We start from the raw sequence: 22,192 nt of genomic DNA on the forward strand, positions 1-22,192 counted from the left end.
CTCTGAAAATGTTGGACCCAGTCCTGCACTTGGGTCTCCGTCTTGCATCTGGAGCTTTCCGGACGAGTCCCATTGAAAGCCTGTATGCAGAGTGTGATAGGTGGAGCCTTGAACACCAGCGTTCTTACACTTCCTTGCTGTATGCTATTAAGGCGACTTCTGTAAAAAATCACCCATGTAGCTTTATCATAAACAACATTTCATCCGATCCGTTGTTTGCAGCACGGCCGTCGATACCCGTTCCTTTCTCTATACGAGTGAGAGCCCTCGCTGAGGAACTAGGGATTTCATTTGAGGAGAGCATAAAGTCTTCCATTGCTGACCTCGTTTCGCCTTGGGAGAGGTCAGCAATTTCGTGTGATATTTCTTTCAAACACATCGACAAACGAAATGCGCCCAGAGAACTTATACTACAGCACTTCCTACAGTTACAACACAAATACCCGCACACCGCCTTCTACACCGATGCTTCAAAGTCTTCTTCGGCCGTCGCATGTGCTGCATATGGCCCCAACTTTACCAGTACGAAGACATTACACAGAAATAGCAGCATTTTTACGGCAGAAGCGCATGGTATCCTATTAGCAGTACAACACATTACACAAACCAGAACAGAACACTCCATTATCTTTACAGACTCTCTAAGTGTGGTAACAGCCTTGCATTGCTTCAGACCTACGAAAAACATTGTGCTCCAGCATCTAATTAAAGCTCTAACATTTGCTGATCACGCAAAACTAAAAATAATTGTTTGCTGGGTTCCAGGTCACAGTGGCATTCGGGGGAACGAAATTGCTGACCAGGGTGCCGCTGTGGCTGCTCTCCGCAGTAGCATAGATGTACCGTGTGTTCCCTACCTCGACCTGAAGCCACTGGTACGGACAGCCTTGCGCAAATCTTGGCAGGAAACATGGGACACACAAACAGACAACAAACTCTACACTATAAAGCCACACCTAGGTAGATACATAACAGACAAACAAGACAGACACACGGAAGTAGCCTTAGCCAGGCTACGGATAGGCCACACTTATGTAACACATTCACACTTGCTCACTGGGTCTCAGAGACCCGTGTGCAGCAGGTGTGGAGAAGGCCTATCCGTAGTTCACATACTAATCACATGCAAGGCACTCCACACCACACGACGCAAACACTTTCCGGAAATCTACAGACAACAAATCCCACTCCACCCATCGTACTTCTTAGGCGATGAACCAATGTTTACAGTCAAACGTGTTTTTAAGTATCTATCAGAAGTTCAATTTCTGAAACTCATATCATATCATGCATAATCACAACCTGGCCCTATACACCAGCCATCTCCATTGTCTTTGTTTTTACCTCTGTTGCTATTCAATTTTAGTATACACATTTAATCTGTTGTAGCTAACCATCTGTTTTTGGCGCTCTTTGCCCCAGCTGGCCTTGCGCCATTAAAATGCAACCATCATCATCAGACCGCTGTGGGCCTATCGATAATACAATAAAAAACTGAAAGAAACCAAGTACGCGTCGCTCAGACTACGCTTAATGAATCCGTTGATTGCTCTGGAATGCACAGAACGCTAAAAGAGATATCCCAATAGTATTGTCGTTTCGATGAGTGGGTACATACTTGAGAACATCTAAAAACGCTGCAGAAACGCAATCAAAGCACGAAGAGATATATGTTGCGTTATGTGTCTTTCTGCTTCCACGTGCGCTTTGCAATCCTTGCAAAAACAGGCAGAGACAAAAGAACAATGAAACTGATTTTATCACACGCAACAAAAAATTTCGATGTTACGAAGGGAGACAAAAGAGCGTGGTCCAGCGTACAAAACATTATTTTTTCGCGCTGCGATGTGCAGCACACGGAGGAAACAGAATATTGCCACGTAGCCCAGAACGACGCAGAGCTTTTCTGAACGCAGCGAGCTAGCGATCTCCTGCACTACAAAAGACTAGAATGAAACACAAACGTCGAAGAAGCAGTCCGCAGTGTGACGTGAACAGATTAACGTCGATAAAGCGAATTGCGCGGCGTTTGCTATGCATGCATTACTCTTGGAACGTTATTAATTTCAAATCCATGGAAACAGGATCGAGAACATTGTCGAAGAAACAAAAATCAAGTTAGTGACAAGGTGGCACCCTTTCCATATCAAACAATATTGCCCGTACGTCAAAAAGAGCAAACGGGCGCTCCGGTTGAAAAGCCAGATAAGAAACCGGAATCGGCCACGCGCGGTTACAAAACAAACAAAACGAACCCTAAGGGATAATTCGCTAATTCGCGGAAATATGAAAAGTAAAAGCACAAGGACGTCCCAAAGCTTTTTTTACACGCGAGCCTGAGCGCAAGGTTATACAACTTTGCAAATAGGTGATGAAGCATCGCTACAACCTGACTGATATGACAAAAATCCGTCTTTAAGTTAGCCTTGTACAATTCTAGCTCCACGATACTCTCAGAAGGGTACATTGCTTTTTCCATTCTCACACACAGTGCATTTCCACACACTGTCGTACACTTATAATCGAAGCTGAAATCTCCCGTTGCTTGCCTGGGAATAGCGCCCCTCCATTTCTCACACAGCTGCCCGTCGCTCGGTCAACAGAACAAGGAAATATTTTCTGTGGTATCGTTGTACAAGGAACGACATCGTGGGTCGCAACACATGTTCGGCATCGTCGTTGCACTACTTAAGTCGCATCACAAGAGCGCGATATGCACGTTACATTTTTTTCCCGCACAAAACAAACACAACACGTCGCGGCTCCGCCGTTTGAGCCAGCGCGACGCCGCCCGAGGAGTGACCTCAGTGAGAGGGTGGCGCCACCGCGCGGCGGCCAAACGCAGCATATCAAGCTCTCCCATTGAGTTACGGAGCAGTTTCGCGACCAGTAAAGCATTGAAGGACTCTGCTACAAGACACACGCGGCACCACCGCCCAAGGTCACTAGCACCCTACCATGCGAATACTGATACCTTCAAGTTATCATTTTTCCCACGTACCGTAGCTGAGTGGAATTCCCTTACGGAGCCATACTCGTTAGCTTCTGTATATCCCTGTTTTTTTAGATTTGCGTCTTAGTATTGGCAATTTGAATGCAATGTCCGCTGTTGCATTCTTCGTCCTTTTTGGTTTTTTTTATCGTCTTGTGATATTGAAGCGCTCGTCCTGCCGGGACCACAAGGGTGGTCTGCAGTATCTATAAACAAAAATAAATGAAATAAAAAATAGTAAGCATGCTGTAGTTGTTATAACTGCATATTCTGCTGCACCAGAAGCAATATTTTCTCCTTTCTGCTGGGCCAGCAAAGGAAATCTGATTGAGTCCGGCATTGTTTATGTAAAATTAAACGTCCGGCAATAAAATTAAATTATATGACGTGTGGTCAGGCGTACCTTATTTTTTAACCAGTTACTTAAACACTTTCCCCCGACATTTTTCTCAAACGCCATGCTTAGTCTGCCCGCACAAAAAATTGTAGATCCTCCCAAATAGAAATTGTGAACTAGAGCAGAAGAATCTGTTCCGGCGTCTCGCGGACGCACCTGCACACCTAACTATTTTGCTCTGGAAGCCTTAGTTATTAGTTAGTATGGTTGTTAAGGGTGATTTTATGAAAAAATGGCTTTTTCATATAAAAAATATCAAGGGTAAATAAAAATACCTTTGCGGTGTATGTATACATGTGCAGAAAATCCGAACACAGTTTATGAAAAAGCGGACGTATTTTTGTAGGCTCTCTATGAAAGAAGCATGATTCATTAAAAACGCTTTTGTAGTCCAAAAAAAGAACGCCTATGAATTGGGAATACAATTATTTTGTGCAAACGAACCTCGATAACAAATCAGGGGAGCACATAAAGCTGCCGTTGAAATCAAAGCTATAATTAAATGGGCACCCAGGAACATTTAAAGATAATTTCAATTCTTGTGCATACTGCGATACTCAGAAGCGGTAAATGGTACAACTTCCAGAGGAGACAACACAACAGGGGCGCTATTCCAGAAGGCCCGAGTTCCGCCTACTCCCGAGTTTGCAGATGCTCGGCTTATGAAAGTAGAGATAGTAGAGCATTCGATACACCCCGAGCGACACCGCCGGAATCGCGCGTAGCATACCTGACATATTCAGCGCGCTGTATTGGGACCGCTTACGTTGATAAAGTACGGCTTGTGCTATCTTCCGCATGCAGCACCATCTGAAATCATCTGCAATACTCATTCCCTAGCATAAACTACATACCCCACTGCTACTTTAATATCTCCAGCCTGGCTGTTGGCCACGCCCGGCACGGGGCGGTCCGTTTTTCTCGGTGTTTTGTTCTTCCACTGAATTGTGTTTGCTACTTGGCTTGAGGGTAGTCCCAGTACCGCTCTGCGCAAGCACAAACCAAGTAATCAAAGGGGTCCACTGTAGCGAACGGAACGCGCCGTGCTCCCGACCATTAAATATGGCTTTTGTTTACAGCTTGGTTCAGTGTTCACGGCGGGCGCTTACCAGAAATCGTCCCGTGTCAAGAGCGTTTTTGAGCATTGGCGAGTGCGTTTTAGACGTTGAAGTTGTGTGATTTGTTATCGACTGTGTTTTCACGGTGTATGAAGAAGGCTCCCGTGGTAATATCGTGTCGTCTTGGCCTCTCCCATCGCCTTGTACTACAGTGAACTTCAGTTCGGACCGAACACCCGCGCGACTGTGGCACCATTGGCTGACGGTGGCCTGGGGACTTCATTTTTGTTTTGTGCTAAGTTCTTGTCGCTGCTGGCAGGCACCAAATGACGACTTCGTGGCTTCACTTCACGACTTCAAGTGGACACCATGAGTGGGTGTGGCTTCGCTTGTTACGCCGCGCACACGAATCGGCTGGGTGTGTTTGATTGAAATTAGAACTCGGAGGAAACTCGGGCATCGTTTTGCACGGCCGAGTTGATCTCGGGACGCCCGTGGTGGCCGCTGCTGCGGCGTGGTATCGTAGCAGCCATATTTCTACCCCCACAGGTCTTCCAACGAAGGAGAAATTTCGAGCTCGTTTTTAGCTCTCGGAAAGTGTTGTGCATTGCTTGTGCAGTCGTCTGGCGACAGACCCCAGTTTGCGACGACTTAGAGACGGCTTTCGCTCCATGACCGTGCGCTGCGGTTTTACGCGACGGGCATCTTCTACAGAAGCGTTGGTGGCGACCGCACCATCGACCGCCACCAGTCGACCGTCAACCGGTGTGTGCGCAATACGATCATCGGATACGTGTTTCCAAGACCTCGTGTTTCTTTTAGGTGATTTGCCGGACGTGGCTTCCGCAGGTTCCTATCGTGCGTCTATACGTCTGCAGCCGGAGCGTATGCTTCAGTTATCGACTGCTCGCAGAACAGTTTCGAACGAAGCGTTGCATGAATGTGCGTTTTGTTTGTCATCAGCGCGGCAGACTGACTCCCTCGATAGATTGCGTGACGCTCATTACTTGTGAAACGGTTACTGGCACGACAGCTGATACGTACTACTTATACTGTCAAGGAGACAGTCGACGCACCTATAGCCGGTTGAGGTGGTTTATCCGACGGGGTGAAGCCGATAGGAACGCAGGGCCGAGCGTTGAGATAACCAAGCTCGTTTCTCGCGCATACACTTTATGGGGTTCGTGTTCTTTCCCTGACACGTCTTTGGCGCATACTCTCGCGTCTGCATAGGACATAATCTTACCTTCCTCTTCCACATGGTTGATGCTGGTACGGCGCATACCTCGATAGCTTGATGGCTTGCTGCATATGTAATGAACGATGCCGGCCTATTGTCGGAGGCGCTCTTTACACATTTCAACGAGTTTTGTTCAGCGTCACCGTCGTATGGCAGGACGAAGAGCATAGAAAGCGAATAAAGAGGACAGCTAAGAATTAAAGCAACCACGTGACGTCAGAGGGAGCGTAAGCGGGAGTGGGAAGGGCGCGAAAGAAGACAGGGCTATGAGTGGATTGAACTCTGTGAAAAAAAAAAACGACTCTAAACAGCTTGTTCGAACAAAAGCGGTGGAGAGCAAAATAAAATAAAGCAAACAAACCTGAAAAGTCGTTTCTTGTTGCTATTCCACCCTTCGTAACACATGGCCACTTGGGTGATGGGCCCGCAATTGGGAGCTTTTAGGAACTAACGTGCCCGGTTCGCAAAACTTATAACACTGTAAATTTGAAAAGTAACAGTTGTAGATTATTGACTCCAAAGTGAAGCCCGAACGTGATGTCACGGGAGTAGCACAGGTGCACGCCACCCTCGCAAACCCCGATTCTAGGGAGGCTGTGGCGTGTTCCACTCTGCTTGCACACCACGACGAACAAATGAAATAGAAGAAACTGGCGCAAACACATAATAGCAGAAAAGAAGCCGTTTAAATTAATCCGTGCCAAAAGACAAAGAAACAAAACCAAGAAAAAAGACAGAAGTACAATGAATTCGAAAAGAAGTTGCTAATACGTATCGCCAGGCTTTCGCCCTGAAAACACGTAGGCAGACTGTACCGCGCCGAGGAAAGTTTGTGTGACAAAGCGGAGCCCCGCACGGGGCATCTTGAGTATTCATGGTGACGGTGAGCAGCGACACCGCGGACCCCGAGCTGCCATACATAAGCAGTGTCCAACCGTGGCGAGGTGTTTAAAGGTGAAGGGTAGAAGCCGTAAACGGTGGCCGTCGGAGCCTTTGTCAAACTCCGGCCGATGGGCTCCCTGCCTGTCTACCAGGCAGGGAGCTCAGGGACCTCTTTGACTACCAGGGTAAGATCAAAGGAGAAAGTACCCCCGTCTCCCTGCTTTTATACTATGCCGTATGGTATTTTCAAACCCCCCCCCCCCAACCGTGATCGGCCCCCTAAAAGGGGACGCACGGAAGTATCTTTTCCTTCTTTGCCTTCTATCTCGCTCCCAAAGCCAGATAACTATCCTCGTTTTTTGATAATTGAATCTGTGGACAAATCGAAGCCAGTTTCCTCTCAATCTGTATTTCTTGTTTCTAAATACCTCGAAGGTATCATCGGCAAAACATACGACGCCAAAAAGCTCAGAACTGGTGAAGTGCTAGTTGAAGTAAAAACTCAGCAGCAATCCCCAATCCTGAAACAAACCCGCATGGCAGATCTGGAGATCAGGGTCACACCCCACCGCAACCTCAACAGTTGTCAAGGTGTGATCTCTGAGGCAGATCTCATGTCCGAGACCGAGGCCGACCTTTTGGAAGGCTTAAGGGATCAGGGCGTCACGGCTGTAAAGCGCATATCAATACGCCGCGATGACAAACAGGTAGCAACTAGACACATTATCTTGACCTTCGATCGATCCACCCTTCCTGAATCCATAAATGCTGGTTACATACATTGTTCTGTCCGCCCATACATCCCGAACCAACGGCGCTGGTTCAAGTGCCAACGAACCGGTTCGGGCATGGCACAAACTCCTGCCGCGGCCGCCTTACCTGTGCAAAATGCGGCCAATATGACCACCCATCCGAAAACTGCAACACCCAGAGTTTCACCTGTGCCAACTGCCAGGGGCCCCACGCAGCATGGTCCCGCACTTGCAAGAAATTTAAGCAGGAAAAACAAATCATAAATATCAAGGTCACAGAGAACATCACCTTCCCAGAGGCGCGGAAGAGGTTCGCCTCTTTCCCTCTGGGGAGGTATGCCGACGCAGCTCGCCGCGGGGCAGAGCGGCGTCTGGTTTTGGCGGGGACCCAGTACCGCGAGTAAGACTTGGTCCCGCCCCAGCCCCCCCCCCCCCCCTGGGTTGCCCCGGGCAGCCCAACCAGCCTCCGCACCTCACGCTGGGCCAGCAGCGGCTGTGGTAGCATCCACGTCCGGTGGGAGTGATGCTGCATCCTCCACTTCCGCTCCACCGTCCCAAACCATATGCGAGGGCACAGAGATGGAGATAGGGGAGCCAGCGGCAGCTCCCACCTGCACCGCACCGCCTGCGCCATCTGAGGAGTTTTTGAAACCCTCGTCGGTTGCGGACAAAGAAAAGCGTGCCACAAAGGGTCCGCGGTCCAAGGAGCCTGATGCCTCAGGTGCTCCGAGGACATCCGAGGATGAAATGGACGTCGAACCATTCTTGTCTGCGGTGCACCGCAAGGAACGCGTCCCGACGCCAAAGCCTCCCGACAAGCCAAAAAAGGCGCGAGTCACAGCCCCGAGTGAGTGAGTGAACAACTTTAACGGAGCTTCAAATAAAGAATGGTGCGCGCAGGCACCAGATGGGGTGCTTCCCTATTCGCGGGACCCATATGTGTCCAGTAATTCTTCTCCTCGAGCCACCAGCTGTTGCTGAATGGCGAGGTCAGAGCTGGACAGTAAGGTCTCCCATCGCTCGAGCGGGTTGGAATTGGGCGAGGGGGGAAGGGTGTAGGGGGGTGTCTTGAGTTTTTTGCACTCCCCAATAATGTGCGCGAGAGTGCCGTCTCCCCGGCAGAATGGACATGTGTTGTCGTGTTCTGCAGGGTACATTTTGTGCGGAAGCGCCGGGTGTGCGAGCGACCCTGCCTGTAAGCGGCGCAATATCGTCTGCTGCCGTCTGCTTAGTTGCTTGTGTGGCTTCGGAAGCCTCGTTCTACTTTCTTTGTATAGGCGGACGATCTCCTTATAACACGTGACGGGGTGTGGTTGCTCTTCCTCGGCCCGGATGGCTAGTTCTCGGGCATAGTGGTCGGCGGTGACGTTGCCTTCCACGAGCGAGTGAGCCGGGACCCACACGAGCTCGGTGACTCGTCCCGGTGTTGTGGGATGTCTCTCGAGTATAGTTGCTGCCGCAGAGGAGACGATCCCCTTCCGATAGCTTGCGTACGCTTTCTTGGAGTCGGTAACCACCGTGCTGACCTCCGGCATGGCTAGGGCCAGCGCTATGGCTACCTCTTCTGCCACGGTCGGGTCCGTAGTCTTCACCGACACGCAGGTCTTCAGCTCGTGGATGTCCATTGCGGCCACCACGGCCTTTGTTCCGTATTTTGGGAGTGAGGCGTCCACGTACCGGACCTGGGGGTCCTCTAACAGCTTCCGGGCCAGGGCTTTGGCCCGCGCCGTCCGCCTGCCTTCGTGCCGTTCCACTGTCATGTTGCGCGGTAATGGTTTGGTTGTGATGGAGTCTCGCCATCCCTGAGGGAGTGGTGCCTCTTCCGTCTGTGGTTCAACCTGCCATTCTATCATGTGTAGGACGGCTCTTCCGTGTTCTGTCCTGCTCAGACGAACTCTCTGGTTGGACAAGTGTGCTTCGATGAGTTCGTGCGTGGTGTTGAGGGTGCCCATTTCCATCAATCTTTTCGTTGACGAGTACATTTGGCTTTCGTTGACGAGTACATCTTGGTGGCTTTACGCATCGCCGTGTCCAGCGCTTCCCTGTCCGCCTTCGTTAGCCGGAGGTACGGGGCAGAGTAGGTTACGCGGGACACAACGACCGCCTGCACTAGCCGCAGTGCGTCTTCTTCTTTCAGACCGCGGTTGCGCTTCGCAACTCTACGTATCATGCTTGCGATCTGTTCAGTCGAGTGCTTGATCTTGGTGACGGCGGCCGAGGCTTTTCCGTCTCCCCTGAGTAACAGGCCCAGGATCCGAATCTGTTCAGTCGGTATGATTTGCGTGCCGTCGATGGTTACGGTTACGTTCGGGGGTGCTTGCTTCTTTGGCCTGCCCGGTTGGACGATGAGTAGTTCTGACTTCTGCGGGGCGCAGCTGAGGCCGCATGACTTGGCATATCCGTGGACAGTCTCCGCCGCTCTCTGCAGCACTCCTTCTACCCAGGCGTCAGAGCCCGCGCGGTTGGTCCACACCGTGATGTCACCGGCGTATAATGCGTGGCTCACACCGTCTATTCGCTCGAGTAACGAGGGTAGGGGAAGGAGTGCCAGGTTGAACAGCAGAGGCGACAGGACAGACCCCTGAGGGGTTCCCCTGTCCCCGAGCTCCACGGGTTCTGACATCTCCTTGCCAATCCTGATCATTGCCGTTCTTTTGGTCAGGAAGTCTTTGATGTAGCCGAACGTACGCCGGCCGCATCCCCTCCTTCCTAGATTTTCCAGCACGGCCGCGTGCGACACGTTATCGAACGCCCCTTTCAGATCTAGGGCCAGTATCGCTCGCGGTGCTGTCTTCGTTGCTTCATTCACCACCAATTCACTGAGCTGGACCATCAAGTCTTGCGTGCTTAGATGTTGTTTGAAGCCGTGCATCGTGGCCGGCATCTGTCCCATCTTATCTACATGAACTTGCAGCCTCTTGAACACCATGCGCTCGACTACCTTCCCGACGCAGGAGGTCAGCGATATCGGACGCATGTTTTCGATTTTGAGCGGTTTGCCGGGCTTCGGTATGAACCTGACTTCGGCCGTTTTCCATTCGGGCGGTAGCCGCGACTTCTCCCAGGCCTTGTTGATGTGACCCAGCAGTTCTCTTGCCGCCGCATTGCTCATGTTACCGAGCAATTTGTAGGTAATCGTGTCCGTACCAGGAGCACTCCTCTTGTTACCTTCGTCTATTGCGGACCAAAGCTCAGCCGTCGTGAAAGGTTCGTCGAGGTCCGGGTTCTCCGGCCCCGCATACTCGTCAGGAATCGGATACTGGCCTTTCTCTGTTTTGAAGTACGCCCGTTGCAGGTCGTTGACCAGGCGCTGTCCATCCCCGTTGTAGGCGTTCAGTGTCTTGATCAAATTGCGATTGCCGGCCGTCTTTCTGCTCAGCGGGTCGATGAGATGTCTCAGGAGACACCACGTCTTCCGCGCCGACAGCTTGCCCTGCAGGCCATCACATACGCTGAGCCAGTTTTCGCGGCATAGCTTGCTCGCGTACTCGGCTATTTCCTTATTCAACCTCGCTATTCTTTTTACTAACTTCATATTGTGACGCTGCCGTTTCCACCTTCGCGTGAGCGAGTGGCGCGCCGCCCACATGTGCGCGAGGCAGGCGTCCACGAAGGGCGTTTGCGCAGTCGTCACAATTTCCTTAGTGAACTTGTCGAGCGTTGTCGAAGAGAAAGCAAATGAAGAAGAAGACTCGGACACCGAAGAAGGCCGCAACGAAAGAAGCAACCAAACGTACGCCGAGTGGGCCCGCGAGCAAAAGACAACGCTCGACAAGTTCACAGCCCCGAAAGACGACACATAAACAAACACACAAACTCCAGTAGCTCACACACTAAATAATGAGAAGAGAAAACATAATTCAATGGAACTGTAGAGGCCTTCTTAAAAATCTTGACGATGTATACGAAATACTGCATGCTAATCAGCCAAGTGTAATGTGTGTTCAGGAAACACATTTGAATTCCAATCACACAAATTTCTTGAATAGTTACATGGTCTTCAGAAAGGACAGGGATGGCTGCACACACTCTTCTGGCGCTGTGGCCATAATTGCCCGGAAATCCTTAGCCTGCCACCCTGTCACTCTGAACACTGTCCTTGAGGCAGTAGCAATTCGAACAATATTATTTAATAGGTTGATTACGGTATGCTCCATATATATTCCTCCTGATATTGCATTTTCGAGCTCTGACTTCGAGGCGTTGGTTGACCAGCTGCCCGAACCATACATCTTAATGGTCGCAATTCTCTATGGGGCTCTTCTCGTACGGATGCCCGGGGTCGCCTGATAGAGAGGTTTCTTGCATCCTCGGGAGCATGCCTTTTCAACAATAAACAGCCTACATGCCATAACATAGGACACAACACATACTCATATCTTGACTTGGCTATTGGTTCTGCAGTTCTCTTTCCTCTTCTCGAGTGGGGTGTGGGCACTGACCCATATGGCAGTGACCACTTCCCCACCTCACTAACATACATAGGTAAAGGCCCATGCAGTCCATCTTCCCATAATAGGTTCAATGAAGCACGAGCTAACTGGAATACATTTACAGAAACATCTAAACTACACCACACATCCATAGGACACCTACACGTTGAAGAAGCTACCCAACTGCTCACGGCGCACATCCTCGACGCCGCCGAGAAGTCCATTCCCCACGCCTCTGGTGCCCCGCGCAACCAGTGGAGGCCGTGGTGGAATGAGGACTGTAGGCGGGCGCGAGAGGCCCAGAAGAAGGCGTGGGGTATCCTTCGTCGGTACCCCACGTCGGAAAACCTCCTCTTGTTCAAACGGGCCAAGGCGTTAGGAAAATGCGTGCGCCATGAGGCAAAACGAGAGCGTTGGCGTACATTTATAACATCAATACACTCCTACACAGACACACGGAAAGTATGGACACGAATACGTAAACTCAAGGGACAACAAACACACAGCCTGCCTCTGGTCAGCACTACAGCGGACAACTCGAAGACCAGGCTGACACACTCGCACAACACTTCCAACACGTTTCTAGTTCAGCACACTACACAAACACTTTCATGGAACACAAACAAATGGCCGAAAAGAAGCCTATACTAGATAACAATTGGTCAACATCTTCTTATAGCTCAGAGTTTTCACTGCATGAGCTGAGGGCTGCTTTGAGCACGTGTAAACCCTCAGCTCCAGGCCCAGACAACATCACATACACAATGATACAACACCTGCACGCAGACACTCTTCTAACACTCTTACACCTATATAACACGATATGGCTTTCGGGGCACATTCCAAATTCTTTGAAGGAGGCTATAGTTATAGCTTTCCTGAAGGAGGGAAAGGACCCGTCGTCCCCCTCAAGTTACCGTCCTGTTGCCCTGACGAGGTGCCTGTGCAAGCTCTTCGAGAAGATGATAAATCGCACGCTCGTGTACTTCCTTGAGTACAGCGGTCTTCTCGAGAGCAGCCAGGCAGGCTTCAGGGTGGGGCGATCGACGAACAATCAACTGGTAGCTCTTGACTCGTACATCAAGGATGCCTCGCGAATAAGCAGTATTGTTTACCTATGTTTTTCGACCTTGAGAAGGCATACGACACCGCTTGGCGCTATGGGATACTTGGTGACCTCAAGTCATTCAGTGTTTCGGGTAACATGTTGAACACTCTTGTTAGTTACTTGTCAGACAGAACGTTCTGAGTAAGAGTGGGTTGTGCCCTCTCAAAGGTTCACGTGCAAGAAAATGGCGTGCCACAAGGTGGCGTGGTGAGCTGCACTCTCTTCATAGTAAAAATGAACTCTCTTGGTAAGGCACTGCCACCTACAATCTCTTATTCCATATATGTAGATGACGTCCAGATATCCTATAAATCATGCAATATGTCAATCTGCGACGTCAAGTCCAGCTTGGTGTAAAGAAACTTGCCGACTGGGCAGACAAGAATGGTTTTAAATTGAATCCTGTAGAAAGCTCCTGTGTTGTGTTCTCCAGGAAGCGCGGGGTCCATATGGACCCAGACATTACTCTTAATGGCGTGTCGCTTCCTGTGAACAAGGAGCACAAGTTTTTAGGTGTGGTGTTTGACCACAAACTCTCATTCATTCCCCACATCAAGGAACTTAAGCATAACTGTCTCACAACAATGAATGTCCTTAAGATTCTCTCCCACCAATCCTATGGTTCCGATAAAGAACTCCTGCTGCGCTTGTATACTGTTTTGGTTGGGGCTCGTTCGGACTATGGCAGTGTGGTGTATGGGTCGGCGAGTAAAACAGCGTTACGCATGCTTGACGCAGTGCTACACTTGGGGCTTCGTCTCGCCTCGGGTGCTTTTCGCACTAGCCCTGTCGAGAGTCTGTATGTCGAGTGTGATAAATGGAGCCTTGAGAACCAACGAACGTACATGGACTTGCTTTCTGCTTTTAACATTTCATCACTGAATAATCATCCTTTTTATCCTGTCTTTAACGATACACCAACATCTCTGCTATTTGTAAATCGCCCATCCGTTCCTCTGCCCTTTTCACTTAGAGTGAGAGAGCGAGCCTCGGATCTCAGTGCTTCGTTTTTAGATGTGTACAGGTCATCCTTTTCAAACATTGTACCGCCTTGGCAAGTTCGCCCTGTGTCGTGCGATCTTTCTTTTATGAAACTTGACAAAAATCGGGTACCACGAGCTGCAATACTGCAGCACTTTCTGTCTTTGCAGTTTAAATACACATGTGCAGAATTTTATAGTGACGTTTCTAAAACCTCCAGTATGGTGTCGTGCGCTGCTCATGGTCCAAATTTCAATGCAGCCAGAACCATGAGCGTGCACACAACAATTTTTTCAGCAGAAGCGTACGAAATTTTACTGATTGTACGACACATTCTTGAAAACCAAATTCCCAATTCCATCATCTATGCAGATTCTTTGAGTGTTGTTCGCGCACTGTCATCGCACAAGCCCTCCAAAAACCACATAGGTAATCTTATATTCAACACTATTATGTCCGTGTATGCACAAAAGCATGAGCTGCTCCTCTGCTGGGTCCCAGGACACGCAGGGATCGCTGGGAACGAGTTGGCAGACGAGAGGGCCGCCGCTGCTGCACTCAGGAACACTGTGGACATAACAACGATACCGTATACAGACCTCAAGCCACACATAAGGCAACACTTGCGCAGAACATGGCAAACACACTCGAATGAACAGACAGACAACAAACTACATGTACTAAAGCCACACTTGGGACTCTACACAGCTGACTCACACAACAGACACACGGAAGTCGCCTTGGGTAGGCAGCGGATAGGGCACACCCATGCAACGCACTCGTATCTGCTGACGGGATCTTCTAGACCCCAGTGCAGCAGATGCGGAGAGGCCCTATCCGTATTGCATATACTAATCACATGCAAGGCACTTCATACAACACGACACATACACTTCAGAGAACTCTACAGACAACAGATACCCCTACATCCATCGCTGTTTCTAGGTGACGATGGCATGGTTTCCATGAAACGTGTGTTTGAGTATTTGTCAGACGTTAAGTTTTTAAACCTCATTTCCTATCACGCATAATCAAATCTGGCCCTATACACCAGCCATCACCATTGCCGTTAATTGATTTTAATTTTGTTCTGGCTTTAGTAGCCACTATTTTTTAAGATACTTTTGTTTGGCGCTCTTTGCCCCAGCTGGCCATGCGCAAACAAACTCCAACCATCATCATTATCGTGACAAAGTGGAGGCTTTCGATAACGTATTACGAGCAGGAACTGTTTTGTATGTGGCGCGCTTCTATCACCCGCTTTCTTTTTTTGCCAGTCGGCCATAGTCACGTGATTGCACTGTCTGCCCCCGATGGCTGAAATTACTTCTTAGGACGAAAAATATCAAACAAAAAGCTCATATGAACGCCTGGAATAAAAAATAAATTAACTTTCTAGGGAAATACAGGTTAAAAAAGTAAAAGTACAATAAAATAAAGTAGTTGGATTTGCTTGCCCCCAGTAGCCACCAGTCCAGCAACGGAACGAGAGAATGCCCTGAAAGATGTGCCACGCCCGAGTCGCGCATCCTTGGTGTGCGCTGCCCTGGACCGATTATGTCACCTCAATAATCAGCAAATAGCATGAATCGCATTTTCAAAGCGTTTTAAATATTATCATGAGCTTATTATTATCACCACAGCTCCGCCTTGCCCGAGTTTCGTTTAAACTCGGGCCTACTGGAATAGCACCCCAGGTTTATATACTTGGTCTTTCTATAAAGACGTTCGAAATGCTGCCAACTTATTTCATGCAAAGTAGGCCTGCCCTATCATCTGGCCTCCAGTAAACACCCCCACAAATAAGTTCCGGCTAATGGAGGCAGCTGTGGCCAGCTCTACCTCTGGGAGTCAGAGCGACTTTATTCTTCGAGACCGGATAGCAGAAGAAGAGTGCTAAGGCCTGGAAAGAAGGCAGCACCCCTAAGGCCATCGCAAAGCCTCTTTCTGAAGAAGCATTTTCTCTGTCTCTCTCTATGAAGACGACTTTGTAGTTGCGGCGATAACATTCAATTTGCGTTAATGTTTCAGTAGACTTCGTGCTTTTAGTCCGGTCTCAAAATGTGTAGTCACAGCCCTTGTTCTCCGTATTTTTCAAGTATAATTGTTATCACCTTTGATAGTGAACAGGAGCTCGAAATATGTGAAAATACTTGCGGTCAATGTTTACGTAAAACACTTGGTAGTAGGGAACCCTTAGAAAATGGGCGAGAAATTTGAATTTTCTTTCTGATTGTTTTATAAATATCAGAAACAAGAACACATTGCTTGGGTGGATTCGCGGATCCCTATTTCAGAGGAAGACAAAACACTTGCCTCCAGTTCTGTCGTGCTTTTATGTAAGAAACGGCGTTAGAAAGCGTATAAACACTCACCAAGGCAAACGGGAAAACGCAAAGGCCGAAAAACTGTGCTGTATTTATAATACTTGGGACGTTTTCGTATTGCATTTCCTCCTTTAAGTGCAGTGCCTTCCAAGCACATAGAGAGCTTGTAATAATATTGCAAATCTGAAATAAATAACAAAAATGTATGTCGGTAGAGGGAAAGCTCCATGCCATCAATAAGCGTAGCTGGGAATTCTGACAAAAAATGTTGGTCTGTGTTGCTACTGTCTTGTAGGGGACAAGGGTCATTTCGATTATGTCATTTCGAACGAAAGTGGCTTTATTCACAGGTATACAGAAATGTTGATCAAGGGCACTGTTTACGTCTGTTTGGAGCGTTGCTCTTTCGACTCCGTCATTCGCTCCAAGCTAGAAGTAAATCACATGTGGAAAAACTTCTTACGACTAGGCCCTGAATATCAGGTGTATTTACGCACCTAAACTATACCAACTTACGGTACGTATCTGCGGCGTTTTTCTCAATTCCGCTGTAAAAAGGTGATTTTATATCGACCGGTTGGAAAGGGATTCAGCGATACGTTGATGTAGTGAGAATGTTATGCACAGTAATATTTATTAACTAATAGAGCCTAAAGGACCCCAGAGAAACATTTCTCCTTGATTCCTGACCATTCATGGTTTCAAATCTTTATGAATTATTGAAGTGGGCCCAGTTTTTGGAGAACCGCTGTTAGGTACGTTTACACTGGAGACTGACTGCGAGACAGCAGTATAATTCAGATATTGTAGGAGCGACAAAAAAAGGTCTACATGGTGGCCCTCGGAATGGCAAATAAACACTTCACAGAAAAGAACAAAAAAGACAGGTCCACAAGAATATGTTTAGGCACCTTCGCCTTGTTTCACAAAATTGCTGGCATATGTGCGGCAAAATTTTAACACTTATGCCTGTAATAGTCGGGAAAACGTAAAAGGAGAATTTTTGTAAGTGTAATAGTTCAGCTGCTCGTATAAGTTAGCGCGCACGAGGTACAGGCTTTCTGGTATTTGAAGTAATTGTGAAGTAATACCTGCAGGGGGTAGTTACGGTCTATGTGTTTAGCGATTACATGCTTAGACGGCTTACTTGTACGGCACCCCATGGGGCTTACAGTTACGACGCAATCAGTTTGACACAACCATTTCTGCAAATTCAAAATAAGGCTTATGAAATAAAATACAGATTCAAATACTGTGAGAAGCATTCTTACGAACCAAACATTTGGCCTTGTCAGACGATACCCCAATGTAGAAACTTCGAATTTTTTCAGGTCTGTTAAAAATTCCAGTGGACACAAATGTTTATTGATTGCAATCAACAAGTCATATGCACACACAAAAAAAAGTCTGATATTGTCACCCTCAGAAAAGATCGCGATGCCTCCAGTTTTTGTTTGGGTGTAGTTTCAATACTCAGATTCCACTTTGTTGCAGTACGACAACAACGGGCACGTGAAATACACATCATATACGGCGCTAAGCGGTAGCTTTATGAATTGCAAAGAAATAGATGAGGCCAACCTTAGAAACTGCGACAAAACTGGAAGCAGAATCGGCATAGGTCGCGTTAACGTTTTCTTTATGTGTGTTTAAGGGTGCAAAGCTACATGATGCGTTAGAACTGCCTGAGGATATTAATGCTATATTAACGCTACTTTCAGAAAACAGACGCCCATCTCCGACGGACTTTGCATCTGCTTAAGTTCCGAAATCAAAGAAATCGCGTTACCACGGAAGTAAGTACAAGTGGTAACGTAAATTAACTTGGTTTCTTCCCATTGTTTCCGATGGCGTTGTAATGCGGAGATGGTTAGGGAGCTAACTGGAATCTTGTTACGAGTCCTTCCTTATGCTCGTAAAAACCAGAGCGACTGTAGGGTGCATTTCTTGACGACACCCCCGACCACTACATTTATAGAACTTTTTAGCATCAGCCACATCTCAGCGCAGAGCTAATTGAGGCTGCTATAAACGCAAACCCGTATTTTACATTAGCGGCGATTTTATACCCTTTTGTGCTTATTTCACATTTTAACTTGAATTGTTAATTGCGGACCACGCAAACAACTAACAGTGATTATCCTTCGGGAGTTTGATTTTGAGAACCACTAATATAAATCGTAACGTGTACCGCTGTCGCCAGATGTGTAATTGACTTAGTGGACAATAAGTGCGCTGCAATGAGGCTTTCATAAGGACAAAAGAAATCAATAGCTTACAGCAGGTTATATGATGTGAAGGCTCAGTGATCGACACCGCTATTCGCCATGAAGAGAAAGACATTATGATTTTGGGATGTGTGCATCTTAGCGAAAATGTGAAAGTCTTCTTTTAGGGCGGCGATTCGGCGCCAGCCAATCAGAATACACCATTTTTCAGAGGCCAACAAAATCTATCTTGGTTCCGAGGTTATCAAACCGGCTTGAATGAAAATTAGTCATTGTTAAGTGATGCCATGGCGGAGTCTGTAGGGAGAATTGTTGATAGTTTCTTACTCTCACTTTTATTTTGCTCATTACATGTGGCATAATTTTAAACGAAGCACAGAATGATAAAAAATTTTAAACACTCGAGCATCACTTTTTTCTTCAACCCATGGTTACTACGAATAACAAAGTGTAGGCAAGGAACTACATAGAAAATATTATTTACGACTAATTTTGGGTATGAAGCGATGGTAGCACGTTTCTGTAAAAAATTATGACAGACATTCGGGGAAACTTATTCAAATGATTTTGGCAACGAACATTCTATGTGAGCAAGCGACCCTTAAGGAAGCGGTGGAGCTTAGTAGTGCAGATGTTATAGAAATCGACATTCACTGCAAAAACGTAATTAGGAAGAAAAAAAGTCGCAACCTACCACATATGCCGCATCTAGCAGCGTCGTGGAGGGAGTTTTTTGGCGTCTCTTGATTGTGTTGTCATTTATTCCCACAAAACTTATGAACATACAAACTGCAGAAGCCCACTTCAGCACACAAGACACCATTGCGGCAAGCATTTCCGCCTGAAACGAAATGATCTTATGAGCTACTGAAATCTGTCTGTGGTAGATGCTTCGCGAAGACAAATTTTCAGAAGATCGTGAGCCCTCGTCGCCCAGTAGGGCCTGCGTTTTATTGTGAAATAAAAAAACGTCAAAGCAGCGTAAAGTATAAAAAGGGCAGAAGTATTTTCCACTTTCGCTATACGCTCCAAGCCTCAGTTTAAAGACGTTAATTTAAAAATACGCTAGGCTTAGGCTGTCTAGATTGCCGTGGTTTTGAACGAATCTTGCCGCCGTCTAATGTTATCAAGGACGGGACGGGAACAACATACTAACGATATAGGCATGATAGGCAACGCATACTACTTTTAGCGTGATGAGTGTTTCAGTTCAGCAGTGGATTAAGGGAATTCTTTAGGCGTAAAAGTTGACACTAATATAGCCAGTAATGCAGCGTGCTACAATATTTTACTGAAGAATTTTTATTGCCGTAACATCCCGGTTATAACTGGGCTTACAAAGGCTTGTACCCCAAAAAACATCCTTAGGAGAAATATTTCTTTGAGCGAGGCCTTAATAAATTTAATCTCACGGCCGTAGTGTTACCGTTAGAGAATACATCAGTAAGTGCGAGCTTGGTTTGTCGCAACTAAAACATCCACCACATGGAGAGAAGGAATTATAATGTGATATAGTCTCACATGTTGGTGCTGTTCCTGACATAACACTGAAGGTTGAGTTTGCACTATAGTGCTGAATTTATGCGAGATCAGAGTTTTTGAAAACAAGGAGCAGAAAACACGGCCCAGAAAAGCTTTCTTTGTTTACATTTTGTGGAAATGCAGGTTGTCACACGGTGGCAGTTTTCGATATTTTCCGTCTTTTCTTATTCTTTGGTTTTCCAAAATTACATTGCACCAAGTAGTTCCATTTACGCTATTATAACGATTATAGGTGTCATTTTCGCCAAATCTGCATTTTAGTGGAAATACAGGGCGTTACACGGTTCGCCATTTTCGCTATTTTTTCTCTTCCCCTTATTTTTTAGCTTTTCAAAATTCTGTTCAACCAAATATTTATATTTACGCAATTATCACGATTATAGCTGTTGCTTCCACCAAATCAGCATTTTTGTTGAAATGCAGGGTGTTACATAGCCGTGGCTTTGAGGGAAGTCGGCAGAGAATGCTCCGCTTTAAAATTGCTTCTGGCCAGGTATGCCTCAAATTCAAAACAGATAAAGCGTAGCAACGACAAGTGGGGCAGAAGTCTTGTGGCCTTTTCCTCTATGTATAAGAAGTCGAATTAAAGAAGCATTGTTCCGTTGCTCGACGCATGGAGCAGGTCTGTGGATTCGGGCGAACACAGTAAGCGTTAGCAAGTGCTACTCAACTGCGCTTGTCGGTGTAAAGAAAGTTCACCTTAAAGGAGTACTGACACGAAATTTTTATGTTACGTTTTTTTCGCTGCTATGCGTGCCTACCAGCCCACTAATCATAGAATGACAGATTAGACGGCCGAGCGCAGCGTAAACATTCATTTACGGCGTCGTTTATTCGTGCCAGTTTCGGTTTCGACTGAAAAACGCCGAGCGGCCGCCATGACAGCATGTATAACATGACGTCACCATTCTTGCCGTATCGCTGCCTCTCTGGAAGCGCGCGCGAGCGAGCGCACGCGCGCGCCCAGACCGGCCGAGGTTTTCGCCGTCCCCACAGGCCCGGGCAGCATGACGTCAGTCCCAAAACAATGACGTGTACACACGCCCGAGCAGCGCGCGCCAACCACAGCCAGCGCGTCGGCTTCGTCACGGGAGCCCCGACGTCGGCAGTTTGGGGCACGTAGCAGATGATGTCACGTCGGCCCGCTCTGGGCTTTCTCGTGCGGGCGAAGATTAAAATGGATTTTAAATATGTTTCGCTGAACGGTTGCTGTTGAAACTTGCTGGGAGATATCTCCTGATAAAAAGGAAGCGTTTTACATAGTTATCTCAGCTTTGAAATTTCGTGTCAGTACTCCTTTAAGAATAAAAAAGGCCGAAGTTGCATCTCGCGCTGGATTTGGAGAGTACTGCATACATTTGTCGCGCTCTTGTCAGTAAAGGAGACCACAAAGACTACTGCGATAACAAAGCCATCGTATACCGTTAAGACTGAGAATTCTCTACAGAAATAGCTGGCATTTTTATAATACATTTTCTTCTAGCCGCACCCGGAGGTTTGAACCCTGTGTCCTGTATTGGTAACACTAACAGTGCACTCGAAAAAAGAACGGCAGTGCTAGCCTTGAGGGTGTTCTTAGAAAAACCACCAGTGAGGAATGGAGCACCTACCTCTGGTGGCAAGCCCATCTTTGAATTGCGTGTCTTCAAATTCGCCGACCCCGTAGAATAAGTGCGTGAATCCTTTTCCTAGAAGCCCTAGGGTTGACTGGCTTTGGATGAATAAAAGTAAGTACGTCTTCGAATTCCTCACCCACGCTTGCAACATGCGAAGCTATGCTGCGTCTATAGCATACTCATAAAATATTTTTCCTAGCGGTTGGCGCTGCTACGGAACGTTACCCGAAAACAAGGGATACAGGTGTTCCCCAAAGGCGAAGTGCGTTTGAGAATATTTTTTGTTCCAAAGAGAAACAGAGCGCAGCAGTATACCCCGGTTTAGTTCCGCCTATTGGGCACACGAACTAGCAGTAAAAAATCAAACTGGCGAAACACCTGTTGCAGTAGCCGTCTATTCTGGAAAGGTTGGCAAGTACCGCAGAACAGAGAAAATTTATAGCTTCCCAATGGATCTTTGTACAGTATCTATATGGTTTTGTAGGACGTAGCTTGGTTGGCCTTGTTTTTATATATTTTATTGATCTGAGGCGACTGACCGCCTTGAATATACAGGGTGATCAAAGTTCAGTCGACAGGTTTTTTTTAAAAATAGGCGCTTAGATTTACGCGAAGACCACCTCTACAGTTCGGTTA

General features: G+C 47.4%; 1 protein-coding gene across 1 annotated transcript in view; it reads right to left on the reverse strand.

Annotated features, from left to right (window-relative positions):
- The window catches only part of LOC144154934 (uncharacterized), a 118,433-nt gene extending 96,721 nt beyond the window's left edge, over window positions 1-21,712 (reverse strand). Inside the window, exons 1-3 of the mRNA XM_077686070.1 lie at window positions 21,551-21,712; window positions 19,093-19,239; window positions 16,219-16,353 (exon numbers count right to left, since the gene is read on the reverse strand). Coding sequence (XP_077542196.1) covers window positions 16,219-16,353; window positions 19,093-19,239; window positions 21,551-21,568 — 300 coding nt within the window. The 5' untranslated portion in view covers window positions 21,569-21,712. The remainder of the gene's footprint in view (window positions 1-16,218; window positions 16,354-19,092; window positions 19,240-21,550) is intronic.
- Between the last annotated feature and the right edge of the window lie 480 nt (window positions 21,713-22,192).

Source organism: Haemaphysalis longicornis, unplaced genomic scaffold (genome assembly GCF_048455015.1).
Source record: "Haemaphysalis longicornis isolate Haplotype H1 unplaced genomic scaffold, Haemaphysalis longicornis Haplotype H1 scaffold_1, whole genome shotgun sequence".
Lineage (NCBI taxonomy): Eukaryota > Metazoa > Arthropoda > Arachnida > Ixodida > Ixodidae > Haemaphysalis > Haemaphysalis longicornis.